Source organism: Nomascus leucogenys, chromosome 14 (assembly GCF_006542625.1).
Source record: "Nomascus leucogenys isolate Asia chromosome 14, Asia_NLE_v1, whole genome shotgun sequence".
Lineage (NCBI taxonomy): Eukaryota > Metazoa > Chordata > Mammalia > Primates > Hylobatidae > Nomascus > Nomascus leucogenys.
The window spans coordinates 36342786-36365585 of NC_044394.1; the positions used below are offsets into that span (position 1 = coordinate 36342786).

A 22800-nucleotide genomic window follows, 5' to 3' on the forward strand; every position below is an offset into this window, starting at 1 on the left:
TATGTTTTTCTCATGACTTTGTCGAACTATCGCTAGAATATAGGAAAACAATATTTTTGTATATTTACTTTGGGACTGACTCTTTGTTAAGCCCCATTTATTAGTTCTGACTATTGTTAATTGATTCTGTTTGGTTTTCCAAGTAGGTAAGATCGTTTTCTTCAAATAATGATAAACGTGTTAGTTTCTTTCTAATAGTAATGCCTTATTCCTTTTTCCAAATACCATTTGATACTTGAGATGCTGCTGAGCAGACTTATTTAGTCATTCATTCTAATGAGACTGCCTCTGCCAGATTTCCGTTAATTAGGATAATGATTGATGGTTTCAGACAGATATTTGATTTTGGCAAGGTTGTGTCCTTTATTGTTTGTTTATTTTTTTTTTATTGTTTTTGAGATGGAGTCTTGCTCTGTTGCCCAGGCTGGAGTGCAGTGGTGTTGTCTTGGCTCACTGCAACCTCTGCCTCCTGGGTTCAAGCAATTCTCTTGCCTCAGCCTCCTGAGTAGCTGGGATTACAGGTGCCCACCACTGCACTCTGTTAATTTTTGTATTTTTGTAGAGAAAGGGTTTCACCATGTTGGCCAGGCTCATCTTGAACTCCTGACCTCAAGTGATCCACCCTCCTTGGCTTCCCGAAGTGTTGGGATTATAGGTGTGAAGCCACCGCACCCAGCTGATTGTTAGTTTATTAATAGCTTAAAAATTAGGCATGGAAGTTTAATTCTATCAAATGTCATTTGGCATTTATTTAGATGATAATTTTATTTTCCATTGTCTGTTAATATAGTGTATAATTGTGCTATATTCCTGGGGTAAACCCGAATCAGTCAATTGGTCATGGTATTATAGTTTACTACAGTTGCAACCTTCTTATGCAATGCAATCAAGACAGGTAGTTGATTGGCTAATTGAAAAAGTTGATTAAATCGGGACTTATTAAAAGTCATACAAATGTACCACAAACATTTTGTTTTTAACCATATCCACGTAACTTTATTTGCCAATCATTTGACATGTGCCACACCCTCTTTTTGAATTTGGATGTGCTTACTTGCGTGTCATGTCATCCTTTTGGTATAAATCATATCCAAAATGCATTATCTAGGATTTTTAGTTTTAGGTTTATTAAAATTTGATGAGAACTTAACGATACTTGCAAAAAAAATCTGAGTGTAGAGTCGTCTTAAAGTTTAAGATGCCCTTCCACCTTTTGTGTTATCTCACTTGTACTTGATATTCATCACTTAAAAAAAAAATCAAAAGCAAGCCAGGTGTGGTGGCTCTTGCCTGTAATCCAGCACTTTGGGAGGTCGAGGTAGGCAAATTGCTTGAGCACAGGAGTTTGAGATCAGCCTGGGCAGCATAGTGAAACCCCGTCTCTACAGAAAATACAAAAATTAGCCAGGTGTGGTGGCACATGCCTGTAGTCCCAGCTATTCAGGAGGCGGAGGTAGGAAGATTGCTTGAGCCCCGGAGGACAATGTTGCAGTGAGCCGTGATAGCATCACTGCACTCTAGCCTGGGTGACAAAGTGAGACCTTGTTGCAACAAACAACCTCACCAAAACACAAAAGCCTTAAATTAGTTTTCATAGATACAATGCCTTTCCTTTTTATATTCAAATTCTATGTGTTTTTAAATATATACTTTGTTTATCCAATTACCGTATTAGTACAACTGGCATAAACAGGTCTTGGAGGAAACACAGTTGACTGATGGCAAACACCCAGCTCATCTTCTAGAGCTGCAGTGGGCATCCTAGAACAGCTGTGGACAGTCAGTGGTTCTGGACCTCAGGCAGATTGTTGGCAGACAGGACAGACAGCATTTGTTAATCCTGGCTAAGAAGAAGTTTTAAGGAGAGCTTCTATTATATATTATTGAGTTGGATTTGCTACTACTTAGGATTTTTACATCTCTATTAATAAGTATTACTTTCAAGTTGTCTTTGTTACACTTTGATATCAGGGTTATACTAGTCCCTTAAAATCCTTTTCAGGTGTACTCCTACTTTCTCTGCTCTTAAACAGGCTCTTAAACAGGCTGTATGGCATGATCATTATTGTTGCTGAAAGGCCCTAAAATACACCAGAGCCACTGTTTATGAACTTAAATTATGCAATTTGGAAATTATATGATGCAAATATTTCAGTAGTTTGGCTTTATGTACAAAATGTGTAATAGTAGGAAACCTAAATTAAAAAAAAATGACTGACAATCATGTAATTTAAAAGGTGGTGAAATTGTATCTATGGTTTAGCTAACACAGGATAGCCATCGTTTTTTCTCTAAAATGGTGTTATATGTTTTGAATTATAGAAGATTTTCAGGAATGCATATCTTATATAATTGCATAAGATGCAACTGTCTTGTACGCATTTGTAAAACTGGGCTCACCACATTTTCTGGGAGGGGATTCTTTGATCATTTTGTACTTCTTCAATCAATTTGGTAGCTGAGATGTCATCAGATACTGCCTGTTAACATTGGTATAAATTTGTACATATTACTATAATAAAAGCTTTGTATCTATTCTGTTTTCATCCTCATTCTTAATTTTATGTATTTATGTTATTTTCCTTTTTTATTAGGCTTCATATCATTTCATCTATTTTATAGTTGTTTTCCATCCAAAGAATCAGCTCTTTAAAAATTCTGCTGATATTATAATAGATTAGTTTCTTTAATTTCTACGTTCAAGTCATTTTTAAGCTCTCTCAATCTGAAATTCCTATTATGTGTATTCTAGATATCTTGGGTTATCACTTTATCTCTTTCTCTCTCTCTTGTTTAGAAAAGACTGTTAAAGGGAGCTATTTGTCTATATTTTCTTCTAAAAATTCTAAAGTTTTGCTTTTCACACTTAAGTATTTATTTCACCTGGAATTGATTTTGCATGCATGTTAACTGTGAGGTAGAGATTTTTTTCTCATGTAACTAACCAATGAATTAATATCATCATAGAATGACCTGTCCTTTCTCATTGATCCACAGTGACAGCTGTGTCATTTGTTGGGTTTCCATATAAGTGTGAGCTATTTGTGGGCTCTCTATTCTGTTCCATTGGTCTATTTGTCTTTCCTTGGGCTATTTTACTATCTTATTTACTATAGCTTTCTAATAGGTCGTGATCTCTGATAAGGAAGTACTTTGTTCATTTTCAGAAGTACCATTGCTATTCTAGTCCTTTGCTTTTCCACTTCAGTTTTAGAATCAGCTTGTCAACTTAAAAAAAAGTTGAGATTTGTGATAGAGTTACAGTGAATTTCTGGATCAGTTTGGGGAAAGCAGACATTTTTATTAAATTGCCTTTTAACCATGAACATAATATATCTTTCCATTTATTTAGGCCTTCTTTAATGGTAATTTAATGAATTTTTATAATTTTATCCAAAAAAGTCTAGTACAACTTTTATTATATTTAGTTCTAGCAATTTTATGCATTATTGTTCTCTTTACTTGAATTTTTAAAGGTACATTTTCTAACTGGTTTTTGCTTGTATATAAATGAAATCGATTCTCATATACAGATTTTATATCCAGAAACTTCACTAAACTCTCTTATGAATTATACTGGCTTGAGAATTCTCCTGGATTTTCTATAGAGTCAATCATATAATTTATGATTAATTACAATTTTAATTCTTCTGTCTATATTTCTTTTACTTTTTTTATTTTATTTTTTTGTCTTATTGCCATTGACTAGAACCTTCAGCTGATGTTCTATGTACTTGGTTATAGAGAGTATTCTTTTCTGCTCCTAATTTAAAAATGAATGTTTTTATGTTTTACCACTGATCATCAAATTTATCAGGTGAACCTGGTTACCTGTTAGAACCTTACTAGTTAGCTGTTTTTTCATGAATGTTGTTAAATTTTATTGAATGTTTTTAAAGTATCCATTGAAGTGATCGTATAATTTTGCTCCTTTAACCTGTTGATGTAGTGAATTACATTAATATATAATACATAACTATATAATATATTTACATATATGTTAATTAGATAACCCAAGGTATCTAAAATATATATAACAGGAATTTCAGATTTAGAGAGCTTAACATACACTAATAAATATATCTATATGAGTACTTAAACAACTTTGCATTTCTGAAACAATCTAATCTGATCATGATATCTTTTTTCTGCATTGCTGGACTCAGTTTGCAAACATTAAGTTTCGGACTTTTTTTGCATCTTTTTTGGAATGATATTGGCTTAAAAGTTTTTCTTTTTCATACTATTATTTTCAGGTTTATAAAATGACTTCTGTTGTGTAAACCATGAGATTGGCATTATCCGTTGCCTAAATGTTTGGTAGATTCACTCATAAAACTGTCTAGACTTAGTATTCTTTTTGGGAATATTTTAAACTGCTGATGCAACTTTTAAAAATGTTTATAGGACCTTTGAGATTTTCTGTTTCTATGTGAGTGATTTTTGGTGATTTAAATTTTCTAGGAATTATCTATTTCTTCCTAAAAATATTGGTGTAACATTTTTTATGATCTCTTAATTTTTCAAAAAGAATTTCTTCTCATCTAGTTATACCTCCTTTCATTCTCAAGATTATATTTTATTATTCTTGCCAGAATTTATCAGATTTTTTTCAGTCTATTCAAGAATTTTTAGTTGATCTTCTCTATTATTTCCTTATTTTATAATTTATTAACTTATTTTCTTCTATTTTATTCCTTCCATTTTATTTCTTTTCTTCATTCTATTTTGGGGGAGTTTATTATATTTTAACCTCTATGTAAACATTTAAGGCTCTAAAATTCCCTCTCACTACTGCTTTATGCGTCCTGTAGGTTCTGACAAGTAATATTTTTGTTATTTCCCATTCTGAGTATTTTCGGATTTTTATTATTTCTTTTTGACACCTAAATTGTCTAAAAATATGGTTTTTGGAAGTTACTAACTTATATTTTGAGTTATCTTTTGTTATTGATTTCTAGGTTAACTGGAATGGTCTCTATGGTCCAGAGAATGTAGTTTGTGTGTAATGATATAATACTTAGGAATGGCCTGACACTTGCTTTATGGTCTAGTTTAAATCTGTAACTGTCCTGTGTGTGCTTGAAAAGAATGTGTATTGTCCAGATGTCTTCTATATTTAATGTGCATTTAGAACAGGCTTGTTAATTGTTATTAAAATCGGTACTCCTGATTTTTGTGTGTGTGTGGTTTATCAATTTCTGAGCGAGATATACAAATATTCTGCTTTGATGTGACATTTGTCAATTTCTCCTTATAATTCCACCTACTTTTATATATTTGACGCTGTCTATATTTTTTCTCTCTCTATAGAGAATTCTTATATCTTCCTGGAGAATTGAATCTTTTAACAATATGTAGCAAGCCTCTGCCCATCTCTGTCTTTTAAAATCTCTGCTAATGAGTTTTTCTTAAAGTCATGTTAATATAGCTACCCCAGCTTTCTTTTGGTTAGTATTTTCCTTGTATAGCTTTTTCCATCTTGTTACTTTCAACTTTTCTGTCTTTAAGTTTTAACTATCTCTCCTGTGAACAGCAAATAGATTCTATTTGAGTTTAATGCATTCTGACAATCTTTACTAATATATTTGAATTTGTTTCTGCCATCTTATTTTGTATCTCTATCAGCCTTTTTTTAATTAAAATATCCCCCTCTTTTTTCCATCCCTTCTCTTCTTTTTAGTTTCAAAACTATATATTGTTTCTATTTCTTTAGCGATTAGTATAGAAATTTTAACATGCATATTTAACTTAGCAAAGTCTAAATTTAATTGGTATTTGTATCTTCCTCCAGAATATTACAAGAAACTTAGACTGCTTTAACTCCAATCACCTATCAATTTGCAAACTTTTGTACAATATTTTAGTTTTATCTTTTTTACCTATTTAAAGCATTATTATATTTTAAGTAATCATTTATTTCTTTTAGCTATATTCACATTCACTTTTTTTTAAAATATCTGTCATCTTTTTCCTGAAGTAGGGCCTATTGAAATTCCTATAATTGAGGTCAGTTCATTATAAACTTTCTCACTTTTTAACTGGCTGAAAATATTTTTTTCACCCTTATTTTGGAAATAATAGTTTCACTAACAGTTATTTTCTGTCAGCACTCTTTTCTGGCTTCCATTGTGCTATTGTTTTCACAAATCTGAGGACTTAAAAAATTTTTATTTTAAAGTTAAGTTTAGTTTTGGCTGGGTGCAGTGGCTCATGCCTGTAATCCCAGCACTTTGGGAGGATGGGGCAGGCAGATCATTGAGCTCAGGAGTTCGAGACCAACCTGGGCAATGCAGCAAAACCCCGTCTCTACAAAAAATACAAAAAATTAGCTAGGTGTGGTGGTGCATACCTGTAGTTCCAGCTACTCAAGAAACTGAGGTGGGAGGATCGCTTGAGCGCAGGAGGTTAAGGCTGCAGTGAGCCATGATTGTGCCACTGCATTCTAGCCTGGCCCACAGAGTGAGACCCTGTCTCAAAAAAAAAAAAATTTTAAAAATAAAATTAGTTTAATTTAATTTTTAAAAGATGTTATTTTTATTCGTTCTGAGCAATTCTCAACCATTATCTCTTCAAATGTTACAGATTCCATTCTCCCATCATTTCTGGAACTCTGGATATACAGTGGACCTCTTCTATTCTTCATGTCTGTTAAATTTTCTTTCATATTATTTATTTCTTTGGGTTGCACTCTGGCTAATTTCTGAAGATGTATCTTCTAGTTCACTTGATCTTTAGCAGTTTCTAATCTGCTATTTTACCCTATCTATTGAGTTTTCAGTCTTAAGTACTATATTTTTATTTCTAAAAGTTTTATTCCCCCAATGTGCTTGTTTATTTTTGAAGGTCTCCTGTCCCTTTGGCATATTTTTAATGCCTTTTATTTATTTAAACAGTTTTTCCTTAAAGCCCTATTTCTGACTACTCTGACTTCTGTTGTCTGATTCTGCAACTGATTGGCTCTTAGCTGGCTCTTGCTCATGGTGCCTAGTTCCTTATGTGTTTGATTGTGAACTCATGTTCCTTGGAACTTTATCTGAGAATTCTTTGGGGCCTGGGTGGAAGTTACATTTTTTAGAGAGGATATGTGTTTACTTTTACCAGATGTCTGGAGACACTATAAACCCAGATTAACTTAAAACTAAATGTTCAGTGTGTGGCTTTTTGGGTCCACTAGTTAGTATGCATTTTGGCTCTTTATTTCTCTGGATTTCTCCCTTCTCATTTGCCCTTAAGGATTTTCTTTACATTCCCATCAGCTCAGCCATGCATTTAAAATGGATTTTAGAAGTATCTTTTCTGTTAATTTAGGTGTTCTTACTTGGAGGGTTTCTCCGGTTGTCTAATGTGTCATTTTGCTGGAAATCAATGTCTTTATTAGAAGTTTAAATTTGAAGTCATGGTTTTCATCATGCAGGTTTATCTCCTTCAGGGTTGTGTACTCTAATTTCTTGTTTGCAGTTTCCTCTTAAGACATCCTATGAATATACATGAGCCATTTGTTTTCTTCTGCTTTTTACTCAACTCTTTAAGAGCATTGGGAGACATTTGCCTTTGTCTTCAGATCGCTCTCCTTCTTTTGCCCTTAATATCTTCTTTTTTTTTTCCTTGTGTTTATCCTTACAGAGGGAAGTCCTTGCTTGTCAAATACTGGGAGCTCAGTTAGATTCTTTCCATAAATTCATGGGCCCTTCTAATCTCAAACTCAGGAAGAAGGAAACAAAAGGAAGAAGGAAATAGTTTAGATTTGCAGTAGTTTCACTTTGTTGGTTAGAAATCCAGCAGGGTAGGAGAAGTAAGAAGGAAACTAGGATCAGAGGCAGCTATGTGGGGCTATTCTTCTGGGCTGAAGCGTTTATTTCCTATGTTTGTTATGGTAGTCAGGGGTTAGCTAGGGTAGGCCAGAGGGCCAGAGCTGCTGCCCCTACCAATGAACTCCTATATAGGAATTTCTTAAGTGAAGTAGAGTTGACCCTCTCCCACTAGGCCCACCAGTCAGGGTGTTGCTTTAGGGAAGTTTCTACAGTTTTGGCTGAGTGAATCCTTAACCTTGTGGGTTCAGACACCTGTTGGGTCAATTTTCTCACGGCCAGATGCATACACTTACATGAGAAATATACCTCCCTGGGGCATGTGACCTTGGTGGCTGGTCCAGCCCATAGTCTCCTGTAGGCTCAGTGAGTGGGAAGCCAAATTGTGATTAAGAGTGAGAAATCAGAATGAGGAGAGAGAGTTCTGTAATTTGAACTTTAGTGCCAGCTGAACAAGATGGCCTGGCACATCCATCTCCAAAGGTAGGGGCAGCTTTAGTCCCTAAGCCTAGGTCCCCTCTCTCCTGATGGTGCTGGTGTGGACACCTGTCAGTGTTTACCCCTTACTCCTGTTTGCCTGTTCTTCAGGCCTGATTAGTACCTTTCTTCATGGATATGCTCTTTCTCTGGATTAATTCATTCTTCCCAATTATGGTTAAGTCTTAGTGTAGGAGGCGTTCTTCCCTGTTGAGGTGACTTTGCCTCTCCTTGCTGTCACCGACTATGAAGTTATTTCATGGTCTAATTCTCCAAGGGCAGCCCTATTTCCCTTAATTCCAGGTTGGGGGGATACGGGATGCCTTATTGCAGCTCATGAGTACTGACAACAATTTATTCCAAGACTTTGAAGCAAAGGTTTTCTGAGCCAAGGAATCAATTACAGGGTGTGGCTCCCAAGTGAGGAAGCATTTTCAGAAGGCATCCAAAGCAGTTTGTCTCTGAACTTCACGGTTGCACCTCTGAACTTGAGAGTTAGAGGGGGAGTATTTTAACTTTAATAACATTCATGGTTTTACCTGTACTTTTGTACATATCAGATGTGCTAATTAGGAAGACACTTATCTTTTCCTTAAAGTAGTTTCCTAAGGACATGTATTTGGCAATATTGGTTTAGCAAGAATTACTGTATGTGCTTGAAAGTAACTGTACTTCTTTAAAAATATCACCCGTTCAGAAGTGTTGCCAGTGCAGCCTGGCCTCCCCCCACTCCTATTAGTTCTGATTAGGGAGGTTTGATGCCCGTCACTGGTGTAATCTGGACCTTCCTTTGTGACTCATTCTTTCTCTCATTTTCTCAGAGCAAATACAAATCGCCCATCAAATGACAAGTGAAAGCACAGGGGAGGCGAGGGGGGGAATCAGAGCCGAAATCTGTTAGCTATTTGGAGTAATTGGTTATTTGCTGTGTTTGCTGGTTGGGAAGCAGAGCACATACTTCACGGTCTCTCCTGTTACGGGGGCTGGAGTCACCCTCCGATATTGGATCCTCGTTGCCGGAGCCCTTGGCTCGGGGCGCCTTTTCCCTGCTTGGCATTCCTGTGGTCTCCTCGGGGGTGCACCCCTCCTCCCTCACTGCACAATGCAGGGGGGACAGCCTGGGGTGAAACTTGTCTGGCAAACTTCAGAGCTCCATCAGGGAGGAGGAGGCCCTGGCTCCCACCCTCCAGCCCTCCTTGCCTCCACCTCATCCTGACATAACCCGTCCACCACCCCTTGCCCCAAGAGGTCTTTCCCCTGGTCTGAGAGGGATCTGTTTTCCCATCTAGAGAAAAAACACTCATCTCTTCCTAGAGGGATATTCTCGGCTTCCCTTGGAAATCTACAGGATAGGCAATTCTCTCTGAGTTCTAACTTGATGTCTTCCTATCCCTATTGGTCCTATGCACTGGCTACTCCCTAGCCTGGGTCAAAATAATCCTTGGAAGTTGGTGCAGTGCTCACTGCTGAGCACAAGACCCCTCTGAGTGTGCTTGGTGAAGCTTATTAACCCACCTTTTGTCTTTAACTCTTCTCTACATTAACGAAGGCACAGGGAAACCAGAGCAAATTAGCAACAAGTTCAAAATATAAAATATTTGAAAAGTAATGTGATTTTGTGTATGAAAATGCACACAGTAACTAGAAAGCATGTTGACTTTGGCACATAGTAGGCTCCCCCCAAATCCTCTTAAAATTGAATTTAGGAGAGCTAATATTAGTGTCTGTAGCTTGATGAATGCTTCTGCAGTCTTGGGAAGGCCTTCAAAAATAGTTTTTCTCTTAAGTAGTTGGAACTCTTGTTAAGCAAAATTGTCTACATAAGCAGAAGGAAGATAAGGTATGCTGCCCAGGCCCTATTGGAATTGTCACAGATTCTGAATTAGTCATGTTTTGTTGCTTTCTTCATATGTTTGAAGAGTCTGATGGGAGCTTCTTTCATTCACCTACTGGCTGGGTTCCATTCCTCTAGGCTTTCTGCATAGTTGTGTGGGGTCATGGTGCCCTCAGAGCAATCCAGTCATGGGCCCCCAAGGATCTATCTTAGGCTCTTGAATTGAGAAAGCACCAGCAACCTGGAGTTCCCCACAGCTCCCCGACACTCTGTGAGTCCCCCATCTGGAGCAGGCCAATAGTCAAGTGATCAGGTCCCCTTGCCATCTGTTTGACTTTACTGGATTTCAGTCCCATGTAGTCTCTGGGCCTTTGGAAGCAATTCAGCATTTTGGTTAAAGGTCTTCACTTCTTTCCCACCTCTGCTGATCCAGAAGTCAGAGTAGGTGGAGTAATGATCCCCTCCATAGACTAGGAGGCTGGACTGCAGGGAGTGTCAACAAGAGGTTGAAAGCCCAGTGTTCCACTTGTAGAAATAATTAAGTGACTTTTGTTATGAGTGTGTGGAGTTCTGCTGAATCAACACGGTGGCTGGCTGTGGGCATATGTCTGTGTGGCTTTGGGGGTCATAAGTGATTTGGTATACACAGGGTGGGGTAGGTTTGAAGTCAGGGTATTTGCGTGTCTGGGGGTTTGTCTGATCTACATGTAGGCATGAGTAATTTTATGTTACTTATGTGTTTATTCATGTGTGCATGAGTAAATAGTTCGTTTCCTAAATCTTAGGACATGAAAGAATTAGAGGAACCCTTGTACCGTGATTCCAGTAATACAGATGTAGAGCTATGGGGTAGCAGTACTGGAGATCAAACTGATGACACTGGCATTATCAACAAGAACATTAATCATGGTAAACTTTACAGGTTACAGCATATCTTTGTAGATATCTACTCTGAGCCTTACAGTAACCCCAGTGTTGGGTTGTTATGTTATTATCTTGATGATGATGATTTGTACTAAGAGGGAAATTACTTTCAGCACAGCCTAGGATGTCTATCTCTGGGTTGACATAGGCATGAAGGCCTACTTAAAATTATAGACAATAAGAGACCACAATTTTTTTAAGAGTTGGGCATATAGTTCTGTATAGTGACCCAAGGTTTAATGTTATAACCTTGGTGACAAATGGATTTGACCAGAAATTTTTCTCTTTGATTCAACTGGTCATCCTGGGGAGAGAAAACAAGTTCTGTACCTGCCCCCTGTCTCCTGCTTCCTGACTTCACAGAAAGGAATTATTATTGCCAGTTTTTCTAGCCATATTCATGAAATGTGTTAGGTCTACTGAATGATGATGGGAGATTAAATATTTGGAATGTATCATACTGATTTGGGTCTTCAGGGGGATTAAGGTGCTCATTAGACTGGATCAAGCCTGGAGAAATAGATCTCCGCTATTTTGCTCTGGCTGCCCAGGAACTGCATATTGGCTATTAGCTGAAACTGGAGAGGCTTCCAGTCCATGCCTTGATCAGACTTACTGGGTTGGCTGACTGCACAATGAGGGGCCTTGAACCTTGAGCATGGGGGAGTGGTGTTTTAATGGCCAGACTTCTTGTTAAAGCCTAAGGTGATACCTCAAATATCAAACCTTTTGTGTTTCTTTTTCCTCCTTGCCATGTTCCAAAGCTGGATGCTTAGCTGTTGCAAAATGAGGTAAAAAACACATTTGGAATGAGAAAACATACCACCATTTCCCTTTTGGAGCTTTGGAATATGGGATTCCATTAACATCAGAGGATTAGTTGGCTTTGGCACCTCTGAGTTCAGACATGGAATAGCTGTCCTGTTTTTGTGGGGCTCTTTCTTATGTGCTAACTTATTCCTGGACTTCCTGGGGAAGAGAAGGGAGAAGTGGGCTTGAAATAATTCCATCAGAAGCCAGATTAGTGAAATAGCAGAAATGATATTTTCAAGTCACATCTGTGAGTGTGTTAAAAATATAACTTTATTTTTCTGTAAATCAACTTAATTTCTCCTGTGAACCCACATTTTTTCTGGTGGCAGAAAAACCCCGGTAATCTTCAACATTTTAGGTTTAAACTTAGGCAGTCTGGGCTTTCTATCTTCCTCCTTAACCCTGGGAGGCAGCTCAGTTCTGGGTTGGGCTTCCATAATGTCGTGACCTCCACGGGGAGGAAGTCCTGGTCACCAGTATGTGTCTACTCTGACATTTAGAGACCCACTGATTTCTGGGCACACAGGCCATATTGCATCTTCTCATTTCAGCCCCCAAATCTTTCTAGGTTTCCTGGCTCTTTCTCTCTCCACTAACTTTCAAGCCCTACAGGGAGTGGGGCACCATTAAGCAGCTCTCCTGTGACACTCTGGGGTCTATGGGAAATTCCAAGGGCTTAGGCTCTGTCTCCCATGACACCCACGCAGCCATCTCCAGTCAACTGCCCCACATCCAATTCCTCTGGCAAATTCTGGGTGGCTGCTGCTGCCTGGACCCCCAAAGTTATGGAGGGGTCTGTTCCGTGTACACTTTGGAGCTGACCTGGAGGCAGGGTGTGTGGTGCCTTATCAGAAACCATCACAAGTCTCTAGTTCTTGCTTCCTTTCTCCTTCTACGCTTTCATTTCTTTTGCCTATGATGGGGAAAAACTGGCTGGACAAAACATTCTTTTAAACCTATTATTTTAATGGCACTTGACCAGCCTTTGTAAACTTAAAAGCCAAGGATCACCCCCTTTCCCCACATTTTGCTGTTTAGGCATTCCTGTATCCATCAAATATTGACAAAACTGCAATTATGTCTTTCAGGCAATGTTCTAAGCATTGAGGTTATGAGTGTTACAAAAGATAAAGGGGGCTGGATACGGTGGCTCACGCTTGTAATCCCAGCACTTTGGGAGGCAGAGGCGGGTTGATCATGTGAGGCCAGGAGTCTGAGACCAGCCTGGCCAACATGGTGAAACCCCATCTCTACTAAAAATAACAAAAATTAGCTGGGCGTGGTGGCACACACCTGTAATCCTAGCTGCTTGGGAGGCTGAGGCAGGAGAATTGCTTGAACCTGGGAGGCAGAGCTTGCAGTGAGCCGAGATAGTGCCACTGCACTCCAGCCTGGGTGACAGAGCAAGACTCTGTCTCAAAGAAAAAAAAAAAAAAAAGAGAAAAAAGATGAAGGGCTCTGCCTTCATGGAGAAGGAGATACAATAAACAAATATTAATACCCACGTAAAATCTATGGGATATCAGATGGAGATAATCACTGTGGAGGAAAAGCAACAAAGAGGGAATAGGAATTGTTGACAGGGGATTGTGATTTAGAATATGGAAAATAACGAGGGTGAGACTGAGGCTGCACTGGAATCAAGCCAAGAAGGAAGTGAGGAAGTGGCTTAGGGATCTATCAGTGTTCCTGCCAGGGGAAGGACATGAGGGTGCTGGGAGTGTTCAGGACCAGGAAGGCTTGTTGGCTGCAGCGGCATGAGTGAAGAAGAAAGCGGAAGGACGTGAGGTCAGGGAGGTGTGAGGGTTCGATCACAAGAGACTTTAGAAGTTACTACAAGGGCTTTAGTTTTATTCTGAGTGAGCTGACAAATCACTGGAGGGATTTGCACGGAGGGTAACAGGATCCGATATACATGGCTGTTGGGTTGAGCACGGATTCAGGGAGCAGGACGGCAAAGGTAAAGGTGGGGAGGCCAGTTAGGAAACTGCTGCAGTCATCCCACATGGGATGATGGGGCTGGACTGGGGCGGTGGTGACAGAGTGGTCTGGTTCTGAGTATACACTGGAGGTAGTGCCAGCAGGAGTGACTGATGGAGTGAGTGCAGGTCATGAGGAACAGGAGTCAAAGCTGAGTGCAGGGATTTTGGCTTGAGCATCTGGAAGGAGAGAGTTGCCATTTGTTCAGATGAGGAAGGATGTGGGAGGAGCAGGTTGGGCAGAGATGTTCGGAGATAGGAATCTGGACTTACCTTTGAGAAGCCTATCAGGTGTCCAGTGGGAGATGTCACATGGGCAGCTGGAGTCCAGGGAAGGCACCCAGGCTGGACAGAGCTCAAGGTGGGACTCATCAGCGTATGTGCTATTTAAAGAGCTAAGACCCAGGGAGAGCCCAAGGCAGCGAGAGTGGATAGAGAGGAGGGGCTCAAGCACTGAGCCCCGAGGCACTCAGATGGCCAAAGTGTGGGTGACAAGAAGGAGGCAGCAAAGAAGACTGCGCAGGTGTGGCCGATGAGGTGGGAGGACAACACTGTGGTGCTCTGGACAGTGGAGCTCTGCAAGGCAAGGGGAGATGCTTCAGGGACAGAGCAGTGACCACTTCTGCCAAATACTGCTCCTGGATTGATTATTGAGGCCTGAGTCATTGGTGACCTTGACAAGAATGTTTGAGGGAGGACAGAGAATGGAAAGATAAAAATTAGAGACAATAAGTGTGGACAACTATTTCTAGAAGTTTTTCTGTCAAGGAGCCAAGGTAATGAGGTGGAAGCCAAAAGGGAATGTGTGGGCAGAGAGAGAGACATATTCTGTGAATAGTGGGGCACTGGTGCCTGTGTGTGAAGCCTAACTGGAATGACCTAGAGGGGAGGGATGTTGGTGACACAGGAGAGGGTGGGGAGAGTCATGGACTGATGGCCTTGAATGGACCAGAGGGGATGAGCCCCAGGCATGAGGGCAGAGGTTGGCCTTGGGCTGGGGTGCAAGCCGAGCACCCACAGGAGCAGAAGGGAAGGTAGCGCATGGCTGGTGGGGGCTTGGGGAAATCTCTTCTGGTTGCTTCTGCTTTTAGGAGAAAGGAAGCAGGGACATGGGCTGAGCATCAGGCCAGGGAGGAGGTGCTAGAGGGCTGGGGAGAGGGCGAGTATGGCAGGTGGTATCAGGAGAAGGGGCGAGTAAAGGGCCAGGGAAGTGAGATGGGGTGCTGGGCGGCACTGGGGCTCCTTGAAGCTGTGCCAGGAACTTGGTGTGAGACCCAGAAGCTGGTTTCATGGTTTCCTTCAGCCACATTTGGTTGTGGGGGGCTGATGTGAAGTGGAGAAGAGCTGGATTTAACCCCAGGTGGCGTTGGCCAGAAGTACGATGGAACAAGAGAGGTGCCAGGAGTTTAGGAGAAGGAAAGGGCGAGGGGGTAAACAAAGAATTGTAGGGCCAAGAAAATATTAGTTAATATGTAAATCATGATTCTGCCACATGCATAATTGCTGTTAAAGGTGGAGGCCATTGATTAGAAGAGGGTTTGCCTGTGGGATGCAGGAAGAAAATGGGGGCAAAACTCACTGAGCAGCCGGCCAGCTGACGTGGCCAGGAGGAAGGTCATAGGCCATTCATCTCAGCAGCTGTGAGTCTGCTGGGGAATAGCAGCCACCAGACATCACCTGGAACTTTGAAGGAAGAGGGAATTGCAGCCAAGAGGGGAACTTGGGGAAAACAGAGTGTGGTAAGATTTAGGTCCCGTTGGTGGTAAATAGCTTGTTCTATTAAAAAAAATTGAACTCTTATTTCCTTAGAAAGAAACACTTGAGATTCCTGCTTTTATTCTTTTGTTTGATGTTATATGGTTGTATTTGATCATTTGTTCTTTTTAATTTTAGCAACTTTATGGAGATAATCCATGTGAATACAGGTTCTTATTTAAAGTGTACAGTTTAATGGTTTGTAGTATATTAACAGAGTTGTGCAACCATGACCGGAATCCATTTTAGAATATCCTCATCACTACAAAAAAAAAAAAAAGTACTGAAGAGGATTTATTCCTCACAATAACTGTCAAATTTATACTATTAATTTTCCATTACAGATTAGATAAATGGAATCCTAAAGAGGTTAAGTAGTGAGCAGTCCCTCCCAACCACTCCCAGCCCCTGGCAACCACTAAATATTTTTTGTTTCTATATATTTGCCTATTCTGGAACTTCATATAAATGAAATCCTACAATATGTGGTCTTTTGTGATTAAATTCTTTCACTTAGCCTAAGGTTTTCTAGGTTCATCTATGTCATAACATGTATCAGTTCTTCATTCCCTTTTTATTACCAAATAATGTGCCAGTGTAAGGATAGATCACATTTTCTTTATCCACTCATCAGTTGATTCATATTTGAGTCTTTCCACCCTTTAGCTGTTATGAATAATGCTGCTTTGAACATTCATGTACAACTTTTTGTGTAGACATAAGTTTTCATTTCTCTTGGATATATAGCTAGGAATGGAATTGCTAGGCCATATGGCAACTCTACGTTTAATGTTTTGAGGAAGTGCCAAACTGTTTTTCAAAGTGCTGCAACATTTTACATCCTCACCAGCAGTGTACAAGAGTTCCAATTTCTCCGTGTCTTCACCAACACTTATTATCTGACTTTATGATGATAGCCATTCTAGCAGGTGTGAAGTGGTTTCTCACTGTGGTACTGATTTGCATTTCTGTGATGTCTAATGATGTGGAGCATCTTTCCATGTGCTATTGGCCATTTGTACATCTTCTCTGGGGAATGTCGACTTAAATCCACTGCCCATTTTAAAATTGGATGATTTGTCTTTTTATTATTGAGTTGTGATTTCTCTATATATTCTGGATACAAATCCCTTATCAAATATATGATTTGCAAATATTTTCTCCCATTCTGTGAGTTGTTTTTTCACTTTATTGGTAGTGTATTTTGAAGCATCTTGCTGTTGTTTTTTATTTAAAAATTTTTAATTTTTAAAGCTATGCAAGGAATACTTGCATACAATGAAAAATTAGAAATTTTTGAGTTATGCACAAAATAAAAGGAATAAAACATGTACAATTTTACCATTCAGAGTGCCACTATGAACTTCTGGGGTTTAGTCCTTTTGTTAAAATAAGATCACATTATTTTTTAACCCTTTATAAGTCTCATCAGTTGTGAGTAACTTTTCATGTCAGTAAATATATTTTTCCAGCATCACTTTTTAGGTTGTGTAATGTTTAATCATATGGAGGTACCATTCAGTTCCAAACAGTTCAGGTCCAAATGGTTCCTTATTGTTGGACACTTAAGTTGCTTCCAATTTTTCACTGTTTTAAATGAAGTAAAATCTTTATGCATATCCATGATTACTTTCTTTGGATAGAATTCTGGAATAAGATTGCTGTATCAAACTGCATGTTCTTTTAGGCTATGGAAATGTGCAGCCAATTTGCCTTCTGGAATGATTGTGGCCATCCGTGCCCCACCAGCAGTTTGTAGGAGATTAGCTCTTGGCCAAGAAGCTAACCAGGTCCATGCAACAACAGCAATATTACTATTATCAGTAAGAGCAATAAACACTTACATTGCATTTATGTGTAGGGCACAGTTCTGAGCACTCTCTCTATATTGACTCATTGATTCCTCACAATAACTGTCAAATTGATACTATTATTTTTCCATTACAGATAATTGAGTCCAAGAGAGGTTAAGTAGTGACCCAATGTCACACCACTGAGCGTGGCAGGATTTGAACACTGGCAGTCTAGCTTCTGGGTCCTGACTCTCACCCACCCTGCTTTACTGCTTCTTTATGTCTATATCACATGAAAATTATTGGCAGAGGCACCTATATGTGCAAGAGCCCAGAAGGGAGAAAGCCTGATACTGTCAAACACAATGCTGACTATTGCTTTAAAATATTCTTTATAATACTAAGAAAGCTTCCTTTTATTTTTAATTCACTGAGAGGTTCATTTGAGAATAAATGAAAAATTCTAACCTCTTAAATATCCATTTTTTTGCTTTTGTTTTGCGTCTTATAAACTAGGGGCTGGCAAATTTTTTTTAAAGGGTCAGATAGTAAGTATTTTAGTCTTGGGGGACGTAAGGTCTTTGTTGCAATGACTCAACGCTGCAATTGTAGCTGAAAGCTGCTACAAAATATATTGATATTTAAATTACAAAACTAGGTGGCCGGCCAGTAGGCCATAGTTTTCAGATCTCTGCTGTAGATGATCCTGTGGGTTTCCTCTCCTGACTCACTGATGCTGAGCCACTCTTGTATTCTGGAATCACCCAGCTTGACCACGCCAGATTGACTGCTGCCTTCTGTTCGTTAGTGTTTTATTTAGGATCTTTATGTCTCTCTTCAGGAATGAGATTAGTCCGTGTGTGTGTGTGTGTGTGTGTGTGTGTGTGTTGCTTTGTCAAGCTTTGCTTCACAAAACGAATGTAAAAACTTTCGTCTTTTTCTATGCTGTGGAACAAAGAATGATTTATTCTTTGAAACACTCATAGAATTTTCCCCCAAAGAAATGATCTTGGCCTCCTGTCTTTTTTTGGAAGTAGTTCATTGAGATCTTTTCTACTTTCTTTTAAGGTTATTGATCTCTTCATGTTTTCTACTACTTTTGAATCAATTTTGGCAATTTTTATTTTCCTAGAAAATCATTCACTTCATCTACATTTTCTAAGATTTTGTCATTGGTTTCAGCCTCATAAACCTATTAATATTTTCATTGTCTGCTATAATATCTTTTTATTTGATTTTTCTCATTCCAAATAGTATATCTACTTTTAAAAATTAGATTTGATAAATGTTTACCTATTTTAATGGTCTTTTGAAATCTTGCTCTGGGGTTTATCAATTGTAATATTCTCCTTTCTAATATATTCATTTCTATTTATGATTTTCTTTGGTCTTTCTGCCCTTTCTAATTTCTTGAATTATCAGGTAATTTATTTTCATTCCTTTTGTATCAAAGTGAAAACACTTAAGATAAATTTTTTTTTTGAATACAGGCTTAGCTACAACCCATACGTTTTGGGACATGTATCTCCTATTGTTGGTATTTCCTAAGTATCTGAGATTTTAGTTTTAGTTTTCTCTTTGACCCAGGAGGGCTTTAAGCATATGCCTTTAAATTTCCAAAAGGTTAGTATTTTATTTAAAATTTCTCATTTTTCTAGTTTTATTGCAGTATGGTCAGAAAATGTGACTGATAGTGGTTTTATTTCTGGGACTTTACTGAGATTTGCTCTGTGGCTTTTTTATTTTTTTCTAAGTGCTCCAAAGATGCTGGAAAAGAAGGTATATCTTCTGTTTTTAGTGTAAATAATGTTTGTCTATTTAGTTGTCACTGTTAATGGTATTATTCAGACTATCTGTCTCTAATTCCTTTGGAAATTTACTTGGTTATTCAGGATTGAGGGAAGTGTGATACCTTCCCCACAATTCTTGTTCCTGTCTTTTCTTTGTACAGAACTTACTGGTTGGTTGTCTGTCTGTGCCTGACTCTGAGCCTGAGTTATAAACTCAAACCTTTAAGTATTTGGGCTGGGAAAGAAAAATAAAGATTTAGGGGGACTCAACAGCTAAATTGGATTCCATTCTAACCATTTCTACCTAACTGTCCACGTTTGCCTGTGTGCCAGTATGTGCAGTTGTGTGTTTCTGTGGGGGCATATGTGTGTTTTAGCATACACATCTCCTTTGGACGTGACTGTGTAAGTCTGTTCTTCTGCGTGTGGGTCATCCTGTGAGTTTGATATGTTTGTCTGTATATGTGTGTCACCCATAGCATCTTTTTCTTTAAATTGAACTTTAAACATCAAGGCTTGGGTCTGCCTTGCTCTAAGCTGGCTTTTTCTAGAGTGGTTACAAGTCAGAAAGCTCTGCCATGCTGTACCCTACCCCACCTGACCTTGTTTCCTCTCTCCTGGCTGCAGAAGACCCTCCGGGTAAGTGGGTCTGGTAGGGCCTGGCTGCAGATTCAGCCTCACTCTGGTACACGTTCCCTGTGTGGTGTGTATGGAGACCACCTGGCCACACAAGGTGTGTTAGGACCACACTTCCAGGACGGGTGGAGACTTGAGAACCTCATCCTACCCTCTCCCCAGGATGCCTGTTCAGGAACACTTGGCTGGGTACCAGCTTGTGTTTGCCCTTAGTAAGCTGGAGCTCAGAGCGCTTGCCTTTAGTTTGAAGGGGCCACCAGCATTTTCAGAAACTCTGTGATAGATGTTCAGTTCCTGGTGGAGAATTAGAGCAGGCTCCTGGGAGATCTTCTAGCCTACCTTCTCATACAGAGGAGGAAAGCGAGTTCCAGAATGAGCTCCTGACACCGTGTCCTTGGCTCTTCCCACTAAATCAGATGAGCTCTAATGGTACAGATGGGCTCAGACTGAGTGATGGGACCTTGGTGGGCTTTTGGGGTGGACTGACCATCCCACCTTCAGGGAGCTTGGTGACCCTCTAGGTGATAGGACACCCCACCCGCTGAGACAGGACACAGCTGAAGGAATATTCTAGACACCAGAGCTAAAAGGGCCTGTAGACACACCATGTACAGGAGGAGTTAAAAGGTGGGGAGGTCAGGATTTGCCACAACAGGCCTGTCCATCTTTTCCTGCAAATAGGAGTGACTGGAGGAAGGATGCGTATGTCACAGAAAATGGGTGCTGTCATATACTTCCTTTCTTCACACATAATACCTCGCATTTAGCAGTGTCTTTGGAATAAAGGGCACTTAGTATTAGTTGATTTTCAGGGACTCTGCCTTGATTTGACCTTGGGGAGGTTAAGTGCTGATTTCCAATGCTTCCTTTGTTGCCTGGGTAGGGACGTGGGTGGGCAGAATAGATAAAACTCTTTGGGGTCTGGATTTTCCTGGATCTACTGCATTTTGTTCATAAATAATACACTATTGACATTTTCCCCTAAGAGCTACCCTATGTACCCTCTGATTTTGGTCTCAGTGTGTTGTGTCCCTGGGATGCAGGAACTACGAAGATGCTTATGCCCACTTCACAGAAAGGAAAAGGGAGGCTGGGGAGTTTGACAGAAACACACATGCTTGTGGGGCAGAGCCAGGGCTAGAGCCTCCGCCTCTCAACACCAACCAAATGCTGAAACCTCTTCCTCAGTCTGCAGTCTTTGCCGAAGGAGAGGCAGAGGTTTCCTCTCTCTGCTCCCCCAAATCACCCTTAGGAAAGCCTTGTGGTCCAGAGCGGCCCAGCAGGGCAGGGAGGGTTTCCAACTCTGAAGGACGCTGCTTGGCGAGTCCTGTTTCTGAAATGGTCTCTTTCTTTCTACTCACTCAGGAGGAAGAGTTCATCGATTGGTGGAGCAAATTCTTTGCCTCCATAGGGGAGAGGGAAAAATGCGGCTCCTACTTGGAGAAGGATTTTGACACCCTGAAGGTAAGGTCTCTCTTCAGTCTGACAGTCGCTGTGTGTGTGTGTGCTGGGCAGTGGGAGACACAACAGAAAGAGAGCTCATGCAGTAGATCTATTTGCATTTGTCTCCTCATTCGGTGTCTGAGGGTGATGAATGCTGCTAGACCAGCTGGGTGAGAAAGCCACCCACCGATTTACAGCCCGAAGCGAGTGTGGGCTGGGATAACCAAGACAGTATTCCCCGGAGAATGCTGAAATACGGAAGTGTTTAGAGGTGAAATGACCTGTGTCAACATGTCCCAGCCCCCTACCCCTTCCCAAAATCGGGGTGGTCCCCTCACCGATTTTCGAAATAGTCAACATTATTAATATTGCATGACATTGAAAATTGTTAAAGCTTGGAGATGGGTACGCAGGGATTTGTTGTCCTATTCCATGTCTTTTGGTGTTATTTGAACTTTTCTATAATAGAAAATTTGTGTTAAAATAAAAAGAGAGTCGGTTTGAGAATGTACTCCTGACGCCTAACTCCTACAGTTGGGCCAGAAAATTACCTACACATCTGAAAATATGGGAAACCCTGTTTCTGTGGAAAAAACCAGAAATGCGTCAGCCAAATTGTGGTATTTTGAGGAAATTATACAAATATAATTATGCTTTGAAAAAGTAGACTACTTTTAAAGAAGATAATCAGAGGTGACTCAGAAATTACTCCTTAAAGGAGTTGCGTGGTCTCCTGGCTAGGGTTGCCAGTTAAAATTCAGGATGCCCAGTCACATTTGAATTTCAGATTAACAATGAATAGTTTTTTAATATCAGCATGCTTCAAATATTGCACGGAGCATATTTCTTTAAAAATTACTGGTTATGAAACAGGAAAATTTCCCTTATCCCCCTCACAGGGCGTGCAGTGGGGCTGTGGCTGGCTTCTTCGGTGCCCTGCTGCTCACACCTCTAGGGGAGCATGCAGATGGGCAGGTTGTGGGGCTCTGACCCCACAGCAGTGTCCAGAGGTGAATTTTTTTTTTACAGCTGAAGCCCCAGTGGATGTGTGTTACAGAGGGCTATTTCAGCTTAGCCATCCGTAGGCAGCTTGTGTTAGCTCAATTAGACCCCTGCCTTATCACAAGCACAGAGGGCTTTCTGTATCCCGGGGTTTCTTGCCTTGGTGTACTGAAAGAATTGGATCACACGTGGGCTTGGAGACAGAGTGCAAGCTTTTATTGGGTGGAAGTAGCTCTCAGCAGATTGGGGATCCAGAAGGGAGATGGAATGGGAAGGTGGTTTTCCCCTGGAGTCATGCTGCTCAGTGGCCTGGACTCTCCTCCCACCACTGGGACCAAACTCCACGTTGTTCTGCTGGTCGATGGCCTGCTGGCCTGCTGAAGCCTGTTGGTGTGCTCCTATGCCAGTGGGTCCTTCTCAACATCCCGCCGCTCGTGTGTTCCTCTGCTGGTGTGTTCCTCTCGATGTCCAGCAACTTGGGTTTCTGCCCGCTAGGGTCTTGGTGGTTTTTATAGACACAGGATGGGGGTGTGGCAGGCCAGG

At 40.2% G+C, this 22800-nt stretch overlaps 1 protein-coding gene across 7 annotated transcripts in view; it reads left to right on the forward strand.

The window, feature by feature from the left end:
* The window catches only part of DYSF (dysferlin), a 229721-nt gene that overhangs the window by 166851 nt on the left and 40070 nt on the right, over window positions 1-22800 (forward strand). For all 7 annotated transcript variants that reach the window (XM_030827268.1, XM_030827272.1, XM_030827270.1 and 4 more), the window contains one exon: window positions 21178-21276. In XM_030827268.1, the coding sequence (XP_030683128.1) occupies window positions 21178-21276 (99 nt within the window). The remainder of the gene's footprint in view (window positions 1-21177; window positions 21277-22800) is intronic.